Source organism: Dromaius novaehollandiae, chromosome W (genome assembly GCF_036370855.1).
Source record: "Dromaius novaehollandiae isolate bDroNov1 chromosome W, bDroNov1.hap1, whole genome shotgun sequence".
In the NCBI taxonomy this organism is placed as follows: Eukaryota; Metazoa; Chordata; class Aves; order Casuariiformes; family Dromaiidae; genus Dromaius; species Dromaius novaehollandiae.
Genome location: NC_088130.1, coordinates 18,819,295 through 18,831,549, shown reverse-complemented (window position 1 = coordinate 18,831,549; position 12,255 = coordinate 18,819,295). Strand labels below are relative to the sequence as shown.

The 12,255-nt window shown below is 35.3% G+C and overlaps 1 protein-coding gene across 1 annotated transcript in view; it reads left to right on the top strand.

Moving 5' to 3' along the window:
- LOC112978813 (contactin-associated protein-like 4) overlaps window positions 1-12,255 on the top strand; it is a 224,776-nt gene that overhangs the window by 169,268 nt on the left and 43,253 nt on the right. Inside the window, exons 11-13 of the mRNA XM_026092542.2 lie at window positions 1,683-1,789; window positions 4,604-4,723; window positions 8,872-9,069. Of these exons, the coding sequence (XP_025948327.2) occupies window positions 1,683-1,789; window positions 4,604-4,723; window positions 8,872-9,069 (425 nt within the window). The remainder of the gene's footprint in view (window positions 1-1,682; window positions 1,790-4,603; window positions 4,724-8,871; window positions 9,070-12,255) is intronic.

Below are 12,255 nucleotides of genomic sequence, written 5' to 3'. Positions count from 1 at the left end.
CAAGTGAGGACCATGTATATCACTTGCAATGTAGGAATAATGACGTATTTATCAAAAAAGAATAAGGCAATGGAAACAACAACTGAAATACACACAAGCAGGGCAGCTGTCAGAGAGTGGACTGAAAGTCCTGAATGGCAGCTATGGGGTGTTTTATGGGTATTAACACTGTCAGAGGAGGTGTATATTTATAATAACTGAGTATATTTATAAAAACTCCAGTCCTACCCGTAAAAAGCAAAATCAAATATTTATGCTAAGAGTTATTACTATCCACATTTGTACGTATCATTTAAACAAGTTACTTAATACAAAAGTGAACTTATGTCCAGTGCCTGCAGTTCATTTTTGTGTCTCAAATCCAAGCTTCTTCAGACATATACCATCTCTAGACTTGGTTTACAAATCCGTTGTATGAGTGAGATAATATGTACATGATCAGCTCTTTCACTGGTAAAAATGTCACTTATTTCCTCAAAACTTAGTGACCTATATTGCTGTACACCTGCTTACATTTATTTTCTTCTGTGGAAACCTCTTCTTATCTTTGTTTATAAACATAAAAGAAAAATAAAATTAATTGAGCTTTAGTAGTAGTGGATATACAATGGCCCTGAATATTCATAGGATAGATGTGTGCACTGCTGGACTTTTACAGTCTTAAAATAATACCCTTCTAAGATTTCTTGAATGAATTAAAAAGAAATTTGCAGACCTGTGAATATTAGCTAGCCTGTCTTCTTTTTTGTGGCTAATATTAATAATAATGAATTTTTATACATTCTGAGCTATATCTTCTGTACACACACTGCAATTAGAATTTTATTTAACTAATTTCCAAGGCAAAAAGCTTATAAACAATCAGTTGAAGCATGCAGCTCTACTTCAATATATTTTCAATTGTCGTTATTGAAAAGATACCTTTTTTTCTTCTCATGCAATAGTTTATAATTAGGGATAGTCCTGCAGTCTTAACCATAAAACAGTTATGGGCAAATTTGCTTTGTAGTCAACCACTGTAAATCCTGAAGAAAGTCACCAAAATCAATACGGTTTCACCAGATTTACACTCATAGTACCAGAATGAAAAATGGCTTTCTTTTTTTACCAATAGTTATCTCTGGTGGTAGAGCTGACATACTAAGGTATTTTTCTCCCTTTTATAATAGGAAATAGCCACAGTTTTAGAATAGGAAAAAACTCTGAGGAGCAATGGTCAGTTGTATTTGTTATGCGATCATTTTGTGTTTTTCTGGGATTTCTAGAAGAATAGAAAGTAACCTGCTGTGATGCTACTCTGTTGTGATTCACCCTGTTGAAGAAATCACGTCTGTCACAAAACTTTCCAGCGAATTATCAGCATGCAGATTTTTCATTGGTTTATCAATCTATATTAAATTATAGTTAATTGATTGACAGTAAGTAATAATTATGCATGTTACACTTTAATTATTTCAGTTTTCTCAGGTTTATTGCATAATTAGTATATTTATGATAGTCAATAGGAATAGTGGAAATTATGAAGGGAAATGTTCTTTAATTAATTTTCTAGTAGTCACATTGACATCTTCCCCGATATGCCTGAAGGCTTCCTTTATATTATTTCTTTTCCTTTTCCATAAATACAAGTGCAATGTCAGAGAAAGGAAAAGAGTGAATATGCTTGCTTGTTTTTTGTTTAGGTGTTTGCCTAATTACTGTGAACACGGTGGTGAGTGCTCACAGTCCTGGAACAGCTTCTACTGCAGCTGTACCAATACTGGTTACAAAGGAGCTACTTGTCATTATTGTAAGTCTAAGATGTTTTCTGACTATGTTTTTGTTTCCAATTGATATATTTCTCCTCCAAGAATACTCCTTTGTGATCATCATGTATATTACAAGACCCTTCAGTCACGTAAATATTCATAAATTGGTTTGAGGAAAGGCCTTGAGAATTCAAAATTCTATTGAAAGATCTACTGGGTATCTCTTTTCATGCCATGTTTCTCATAACTTACACAAGTTGGTCAGTATTTTCCTCTTCTATTGATAAAAACCTGCTCTCTGAATCAGCACATCATTTAGAAATGTGTTTATTTCCCCTTTATTCATCACAACAAATGATATATTTTTATTTTTTAAGACAATGGGACTACATGCATGCGTAAATGTCATCGCATGCTAAGCCTTAAGCACATGTTTATATAATTTGCTGAATCAGGGCTAGATTAGGAGAAGGTTGCAGCAGGGTAACTGGAACAAAGCTGGCATAAATGAAAAGGAGCTGGGCAACGCTGAGGACATCACGTAGTGATCTTTCACAAAATTTGGTATTACATTTAGGTAAAAGCTTTTTCAGGAAAAAAGAATACGTAGCAGGAGACATATTCAGAAAAGAGAAGTGAACAAAGACACCTCATTAATCTGCACAATACTATGACCGTACTTTGATCTTTGTCTTAAACTAATTGAAAGTTATTCAACTAATTTCACAGGCGATGCTCCACATTTGTACTAATTTAAGTATGTTCTGGGTAGCAGAATAAATGTTACTCTAGCCTTGATTATATATACTTATAATAACTATAAATCCTTATTAAAAATGTACAGGTAATTTTTAAAAATTCCAAAATGTGCCCTCATTATCATATCAAAAAGATGAATAACTGTGTCCAGAGAAAATTTTCCTTACACAATTTATAAAATCTTTGTTGGCATATTTTATGAAAAGAGTATATGTCTGTATACTGGGATATTTTGAAAAATCACTGACTCTAAAAAGACTGCGTATCAAAATATCATTTTTACAGGGTCAGCAACAGTGTCTGTTTGTTTTATACTACCTGAGTTGTAAAGAATGCAGTGGCATAAATAACTTGATTAAGAAAAAGTAAATCCTTGTAGCAGGGAAAAGACATCAATAGTACAGACGCTTTTGAATACCACAGGGTATAGCATAAACCTGTGACACACCCAAAGTGAAGATGAATGTGATTTGTTTCATTATAATTTGAAAAAATTGTGTATTCAAAAACTCGGTGACATCTATGAGGACAGATGGAGGCCATCTTTTCTAAATGATTGGAACTCTCTGTGCAAAATCTAATAATATGTGAAGAGTTACTGAGTTCTTATTCAGTGTTGAAAAATATATACCGAATTTTTCTGGGATGTTTATCTCTTATTCATAAAATGATGTATTTGTGCATATAAAATATAATCCTGTTAGTATTTGATTGCAGTGATTTTAATAATGATTTCAAATTAACAATCTTAGGGGTTTTTTGTCCATGCTGTCATACTTCTGTACAATTTCAAAAGCAAAATATCTCCCTTGAATTCTCAAATAAATATTCTTTTATTTATAAGCCTAGAAATAAGTTACTGATCTGGAAATATTACTAAATGAATTGCCATGTTTCTAAAATCTTCTATGCATTCACATACCCAGGACAAAAAGCAAAATAGACAACATGTAACTGAGTATGATCTCTTTTGTGATGTTTCAAATTGAGCTAAGACTACTTACTGTAGGGGACTGTAAATTTCTATTTGAGAATGGCATGAATTGTGCATTCTGAATATTTCATGGAGTAAGCAATCTTTAGTGAATGAAGTGTTTATTATTGTTTTAATAGAGGACACCATGTAATGTCAGTAACCATCAGCCAAAAATCACAAAGAAACAGTACTTTTCCAAATACTAGCTTCTTCTTAAAAAACAGCAACTCTTTTTGTTTACTTTAGTAGTACTTTTTAATCTTGCTTTTTTAAAATAAACTGAATTTATATAGATAAGAATCTTCTCAACTATGCGTAATTCTTACTCAGTTGTGTTATTATCTATGTAGCCTTCATAGCCTTTTTTTTTTTTTTTTAAGGTAACGGCTACTTCTTTTTGACAGTGCATTTCCTAGTTTCAGTAACAGTTAATTGGTGAAAGGGACACACAGTATAATTTTGAAAAGAAAGGCCAGCATAGCATGACTGCTCGGTAGCAATGGATTGGCTAAACAAGAAGTTAAGCTAAAGTGGTCTTTCTGTTTAATCACAAAGGAGGATTCAGAAGTCCCTTTTCCTGGTTTTCGATCATAAAGAAGTCATCATAGATTTTTCCTTAGTCCTTAACTGATATAAAGTATACATGACATGGGACTGAGGAGCTGTCATTTTGTCTTTGCTGTTTCAGTTCTTTTTCTGCAGTCTCTGACATGTCATTTGCCCCGCTATCTGCAAATAACAAGTGCACAAGCCAAAAAATGCCAGGAGACAATCAGAACACCTAGCAATACTGCTTGCCTTCTGTTGTATGTAATTAAAAAAGTCCAATTCAGTTGAGGTAGTGCATTTTGCTGTTTGCTCCCTGAAATTTCTAGTTTGAAATACAGAAGAAAAATGCTTGAAAATGCCCCTCTAGATCTCCCCTTTAAAGAAAACTGAACGTTCTTTACAAATGCAAATAAAATGTATAGTTTTCATTGTGTGATTTCTTCTGTTTTGTCTAGCTGTGAACAATCACTTCTTCTTTTCCCCATACACAGGCCTATGCACTTTTTTTCCTTCCCTGAATAAAATGTAAAATGATGCCATTATGTTTGTGATGGAATATGCTCTTTTACAGCCATCTATGAGCAATCATGTGAAGCCTATAAGCACAGAGGAAACACTTCAGGCTTTTACAATATTGATTCAGATGGAAGTGGCCCCTTGGGACCGTTTCTTGTATACTGTAATATGACAGGTGAGGTGATAAACTTCCTTAACTCACAGTTCGGTCTGTATGCATGCTCATTATATAGAAACGCAATCTATCAAGTTAGAAGCCTCTGTAGCGCGTGAGTTTAATGTATACAGGCACAGCAAAATAAAGGTGACTCCTTAGCTCGGAATACCGGGCCAAGAATTAGACAGAGAGATTAAAGCAATAACAGGATTCAGGCTCTGAAGCTAACGCTGGGTTCCTGTTGCGTTGTCCATAAATGGGATGTGCTCCATCTGGAGAGAATTTCATAAAAGCTCATTTTCGGGGGAGGGGGGGGGGGGCAACTCTACTTTAATTGGAGTTAGAGCATCTCTGAGGACATTTAGGGAAATGAGAGATAATTTATGTCGTATGAGAAAATTACTGATTTTTTGCCTGCAAGCCTTATGAACAACTGTAATTCAGAACAGAACTTCCACTGTTTTGAGCAATGCAGCTGTTAAACTTTTCAAAATGCTAGTAGATCTTTTGGAGAAGCCAAATTCCCCCAGCGGGATTCTCGCAGCCTTCCTTTCAAGCACTTGACCTCCTCTTCTGCACCCGGTTCTTTGCATGTGATCATTTCTGTCACTAGAAGTTTTACGTATCTGCGTTTGTTGTCATTCAGCTTTTTAACAAACCAGTTGACATTGTCTGTAGGTGCCTATAGGCACATGTCCTTTCAGTTAAGCTTACATTGTTTAAACACCTTTTGAAATTTGATATTATTTTATTGGTGTCTGTTTTGTTTTCTTATTAATTATCTTCTTTTTCACTTGGATTGCTTTCCAGCCAAAATTATGGAAATATTTCATTGTTTTACATGAGAAAAATATGTTCTATGAAAAGAGACTTTTACAGAGTTTTATCTCTTCAAAAGCTTAGGTGATTGAGCCATGGATGAATTTGTTTTGAATATATCCTAAATGTTAAGAATTTGACTTAGAAAGCTTAAAATCATCTTCTGATTTTTTTTAATGTTGTGGCTTTGTTTCATAAACAATTTTCTTCACATATTAAGGGAAAAGAATCATGATCAAGTTTATCTCTTGAGAAACTGGTAGGGCTATGCCTGCCAATGACACTGGTTGATTTTCACAGCAGTCTAAAGATATTTATTATATACACTGAAATGAGAGAATTGCTTCTCTCAGTCTGTGCTCGTCTCCCCACCTCAGCTCCTGACTTTGGCGTATAAAGTAAACTGTGCTTCCTCATCGTGGGCACACTTCAGATTAGCACAGGCCCTTGGAAAGAAATACCTGTGTCTTGTGAGACTAAAAGAGACCAAAGAGTTATGGCAGAAAGATGACTATTTTTTTAAACTGGGTCTACCCCTCTGAGGTGCAGTGTAGCGTCTGATTTATCCTTGTGTGTCCACGAACAGCTGCTACTGTTTTCCTCAGTCACTCCTTATTCCCCACATTAAGCAAACCTCATTGATCAGGTCTTCGTCTCGCGATGCAACCTGACAGGATGAATCTTCTATATTTGTTTCGTTCCCAGTTTCCTCATGACTGATATTCCCTTTTCCCACCAGAGGCAGGGAAGGCAGATGCCTGCGTTTCTTGCAGCCCTGCCTTGTCTTTGACATTCGTGTGGCTTTATTTTCGGGCAGCTGGGAGGGAGATGTCTTTCCCCGCTTTCAGTCTTGGAGGTCAGCTTCGAAATGAAAAGCCTGCAGTCCAAAGTGCCCTTTAAGGTGACCAGACTTTTCAGTGACCTGCTTTTCTTTCTCCTTTGTACCACTGGGGTTGCAGAAATGAGTGGGATAGCTGACTGGTTTGCCTCTGAATTTTTGTGTTGAGCATATGTTTGTGAGTGTGTGTGTGTGTGTGTGTGTGTGTGCGCGCACAAAAAGAAATCTAAGTTTGTTACACTTTCAGCTACCTGCTTTTTGATACCATGAGCATATACTTAATGAAATTCTTTAATTTGGCCAAAATCTTAGAAGCAATGATAACAAAGCTGCATGAATAGACTCCTTTTAGTTTAATATTTCTTCAATAGGGATCACATCCTGATGTTTCCTTTAGTTTTTCTGATGAATAGTGTCCTTTAAGTGACCATCGGTTCTTTTCCTACTATAAAAATCTTTTAGTGTCAGCCATGCATGGCCTGCAGGAAGTTAATGAAATACGGTAAAATTCTATTAAATAGTTATAAATATTAATATTAGAATGTTATTAATAATAATATTTTAATATGAAAAATAATATTTCTCATACCCACTCAAATTACATCATCACTAAGTCGCCAGTGTATGGGGAACACGGATATAGGCTTGGCTTGACTTGACACAAGTTGGCTTTAACGAGGAGCTTGCTCATCCCTACGTGGAAGTAGATTTAGTTAGGAGAGCTGGATTGCCACAGGCTTTGTAAGTGGAAGCTAAAACAGCATAAGCTTGATGCTTCCCTTTTCACAGTGTGAGGGGATGTAGCCAAGCTAATAGTAATAGTAATAATAATTTAGCCAACAAAAAAGCAGAATCATATTTTTACAGGTGGCCTTTATTGCCACTTGTATTTATGGCAATTTATATTTCAGGGAGCATGAAAGGTTTAATCTCTGTACTACCAAGCAGAGTAAGTGCTTTTATACTTCCTTGTACGTGAACTGTAAGAAATAGCACGCAATGCCTTCTTGTGCTGTGGCGCCAGCCAGTTTAATCCTCTCTATGTCTCAGGGTGTAGAAAAGTTCTTTTCTTTAGTCCCAAAGTAAATACACAATAGTTACCCTATGGCTCCTGGTAGATTTTAAGTAATGACTTCATATCAGTATTGTAACATTAAAGTGAGTTCTTGATTTGTTTGGTTTTGCATTAGTGTAAGTTTTTACAATTAAAAATGCTTTCCACAGTCATTGCAGAATGATTGTGATGATGAAAGAGAGCTTTTGACGTAAAAATATTTGCGAGGTACAAATATAACTGAACAATTATTGATGTTCTCACTACCTTGTTACCTAATGTAGACGGATATGTCCAAGTTGGAGAAAGTCCATTTCTCAGTAGACTGTGCATATCCACATCATAACATATATTTTACCTTTTATAAAGACACAGGATATTGTATCATTCAACTATTTGAATTATATTTATACTTATATGGAAGTCTTTCCTGCTCTTTCATTACAAGAGCCTTACTTTGGAAGATATTTTTCCAGAAAGAATATTTGGAATATATTTGCTAGTGGTTTATGGAAAAAGTACTTCTCAGGCACAATTCAGTTGCTACTGGAAGTAATATTTTGGCAATATTGTGCATGCCTCTGGTTTAAATGAGCCAGTAGGCCTATCTACAGAATGTAATGTAGTACAGGACTGTGTCACCCAGCAGCATCTGAGCTAATAATGAGCAGTATGTATTTTTTAGGGAAATGCAGCACTCAGTACCTGAACTGGTACTTCATCATGTTACAGCACTGAGTCAAGTGGGAATACCATGGTGGTTGTCATAAATCAGTACTATCTCAGGTGTTTGGAAGCAGCTCTCTATCGAACTTTGAAAGTTCTTGAGTCCTGAAATTCTTAGGCATTGACTAAATACAGATTTTGAATAGTACATCAAGTAATGATTACTCTTTGATTTTAGATGGCTAGAAAAACCTTCATATAATCTGGGTTTTATAGTAAATGCAAAATCCAGAAGCTACTTTTGCTTCTTTGCAAAAGGGTGCAGGCTATTTTATCAGACAGACTAAATTAATTCAAATATATAATGACAAATATAATGTGGATAGAGTGTAGAATAGAATTTAGTGTTATTTTATGGACAATTTAAGCATGGGAGAAGTAACAATAATAAGCATTATTTTTTTCTATTCTTCCATTGCATTTCTCTATATAGAATATGTCTCATTTAGAAGACAAGTATATGGGTGTCTCCACTTACTCTTTTCTTCCTCAATATTTATACCAAGCTGAATGCCTGTTACAGTCGTGACAATCTACTTATAAATAGAAGCAATGATTAATTGTTTTCATTTTGCTCAGTCACGTCTTGTTTCATATGCCCAAAAGCCTTTTTTTGTGACCAAAAATGTTACTTTAAACTTTGATAGATTTCTTCCTACGTTCTCTTTCCATTGCTATCTTTTGCAATTCTTTCACATTCTTTATTACTTTTCACATATGTTTTGCAAGATACAACGTGGACAATCATACAGCACAACAACACCAACTTAACCAGAGTCAAAACTGCTAATCGAGAGAACCCCCACACTGTGTTTTTCAAGTACTCTGCCAGCCTCGACCAGCTTCAGGCTACAATTAACCATGCAGAACACTGTGAACAGGAGCTCGCTTACCACTGCAAAAAGTCGAGGCTTCTCGATAAACAGGGTAAGTAAAGCAAACACATCTTATTATGTTGCATAGTGCTTTCTATTTTATTGACTACTATAGGTATTTAGTTCTATCAAGGTAATGGCATTTTGTTACTACAGAGTTTAAACAACTTTAAATATCTAGTACTTAAATCCGTGTAAGTCACTAGAGGTATCTGAACCAGAAAAACATTAATGTCAGTTTATGATGATCTTCATTCACAATATTAAGTCCTCTTAAAGTGAATTTCTTTTGTAAGTCTATTAAACTAACAGAGATTATTATTAACAGAGTCCTGTTGGTGTGCCTTTCAGGGAGTTTTAGGGAATTGCTTATTACTGAGGAAATATATTTTTAAAAGAAGACAGACTAGTGCATAAATACCAGTAGAAGTTTCCTGCATGTTTTTGAATGCTTATTGTTCAGTGTTTGACACTGGTAAATAAAACTCTGATGACATTAAACTTCCACTGTCCAAAATAAACAGTCCTAGAAAAAAAAGATAGTTAAAATGTGGGTGAATGACAAAAATGTATTTGCTTTAAGAGAAAAAATACTGGGAATCCTCTGAAGTACTTCAATTAACTTAGGTAGTCAAGTTTACATCTTAACTCTCACTGATGCATATCTGCTGTTAACAGGCTTAAGTGTGAAAATCCATTTTAAATACTACAAAATAACTTTGGGGAAAAAATCCCATTGTTTTCTGTCTCTTGCAAAACTAAGCCAAATTGATTGTCATGTCTGCTAGAAGCTCTGAAACCTTTCCTTACATATCTTTCTTGGCATTCTTTTCTAATAGCAGAGAGAGAGCAGAGAGGAGGCCTTTGATCTCTTTACGTATCGACTCCAAATTCAACCTATGGTTAGGCGTTCAAAAGCCCGACTGATACCAAGCAGAGGATTTCAAGATTGTGCTCTCTAGGCATTGCATATATTTTTGGCTATTAAATGCCTTCCAGAGTAAGATTAAAAAAAAAAAAAAAAAAAAAAAAAAAAAAAAGCAGCACAAAAGACCAACCATCCGAATTCATCAGTTTGAGGCTGGAAGTCATGGAAAAATTTCAGTTAGAGAAGAAGGAGGGGAGAAACCCACACAAGGAGGATTTTCTACTTTTTTTTCAATCCACTGGGACTGCACAGAAATACAAGTTTTGCTAGAAAGCTAAAGGGGTGCAAGTCAATTATGATACATCATCCAATATTTAGAATTTTGAATGCTAAGAGTAAATAAGCATGTGAAAGTTCTTTGTGAGTTACATAGATTTTCTAAAATCATTCTTAGTTAAAACATTACCATAGGAAACAAATACAACTTCACATTCCTCCAAAGAGAGGATTTCAGTCAGAGAGCGCAAAGGTAAGAAAAAGCTAGCATCCAGTGATGTTCAGTCTTGGCTTCTTTACTAACACTTCTAACAAAAGTCAGTTCTGAGTTTTGTGATATAAGGATGAGATACAAACACTTCTTAAAAGGAGAATTATGATTTATATTCCCCACCCCATTTCAAAGCAGCCAGAGCCACATTTTTCTAACTTTTTAGAAGAGGTATTAACTTCTCCTTATCTCCTTTTAGCATTCTTAATTGAATTGCTTCTTTGAAATAAAATTCAGAATTTTTACATTCTGGGATTTAGATGTGTCCCTTTCTCTTTCAAGCGTAATGACTGTGGGAGAAGATCCAGTGAGGCTAGACCCACTTTGAGCCATTTTGTCATAGTGATGGGAAGCCTCGAGGGAGTTCCTGGGGGAAGAAGCAGATGCCTCCTTGTGCAGTGCTGACTGCTCTGTGCTTTTGGAGAGCTAGCTACAAGGGGGAGGAAAAAGTGTGTTTTTTCCCCTCAAGACGTACATGCCGGTACTTGTTTTTCAAGGAACTCAGTGATCAGTGTGCTTAGTCTCAGCAGTATCTACAGAAACAGATGCTGTTTTTAGCATCTGAACTCCATCAGCAGCAAACACTGGGAGTCTGCATGGACTTTAGGAGCCTACTGGCAGCTCTCAGGTTTGACTATCAGTGGAAGATTAGGACTATGTTTATACAGTGATCACTGGAACGACCTGACCGAACCATCTTTAAACTGCATAGATCAGATATCTACCTCAGAATAGCACAATAATGCAGAGATATATATAGGATTAGCTATATGAGTCCTGCTGAGTTAGCTTCCACAGAGATATCTGCACACTTGTAAAAGTGCTCAAGACACCTACTTTAAAGCAAAATTGACAGCACGTAGATGAGCACTGTTTAAAACTGGGATGTGTCTAAACAAACTGCAGTCACTGTGTTTTAAACATATCCTAAGATATTTTTACTCTGGTAAATATTTGGATTCTTGGAACACCTGAGAATATAAGCTGTGAAATGTTATTAGTGGGGCTGTGAGAGCCAGAATTTGGAAAACCTTCCAAATTGCAATCCCTTTTTTTCTACCAATGTAAGTTAGAAGGGAGAACCTCAGAAGAAATCTAGCAACTTTTGAAAATTTCAGGGGCATGCCATCAGATGAAAGGTCTCCTTTCATCTCCTGAATATCATTCCAGTACCATCCACTTGGCAAAAATTTGGATGAATTAGCAATCCTCTCTCACTTTTATTTCTTTCTACTTCAAAATATACTTTCCACTGAGAAGTATGGAGGTAAGAGAGAACATATTATTTGTTCTCTGCAAAGAATATTAATTTCAGATTTAAAACTGAAAAATGTTTTTGAGAGCTTTGAAAGGAGATTTCTCATCTTTTTATGTGAAAAAAAATTTCATTTATTATGAATGTAATTAAATAGAAGGATTTGAAATGCAAATACTTATATAATCGAATTGCATGCACAATTTAATCCCTCCCACTTCTGTAATCTGTAACTTCCACTAGGTATGTCTGACAAATACAAAATTTGATGATAGCCATCTTAAATAGATTTTGGGACATGCAGTGCAGACAGTAATTCTTAATTGACTGTATTTTAAGAATACATTATAGTCAGTCAGCCTCTACAATATTTTCAAATCATGTCATGATTTGAAGTTACCTACGACTACATCTATGTGTTCATTTTGAAGAAACCTCTACCCCTTTTTATTAACTTTATTTTGCTCTAAGGAATATTTTTTGCTAATGCAGAAATACCAGTCTGGATTATTTGGTATGGACTTGCAGTGTTTCAGTGGATACTCTCTTCTCACCCTGCTATATGAGC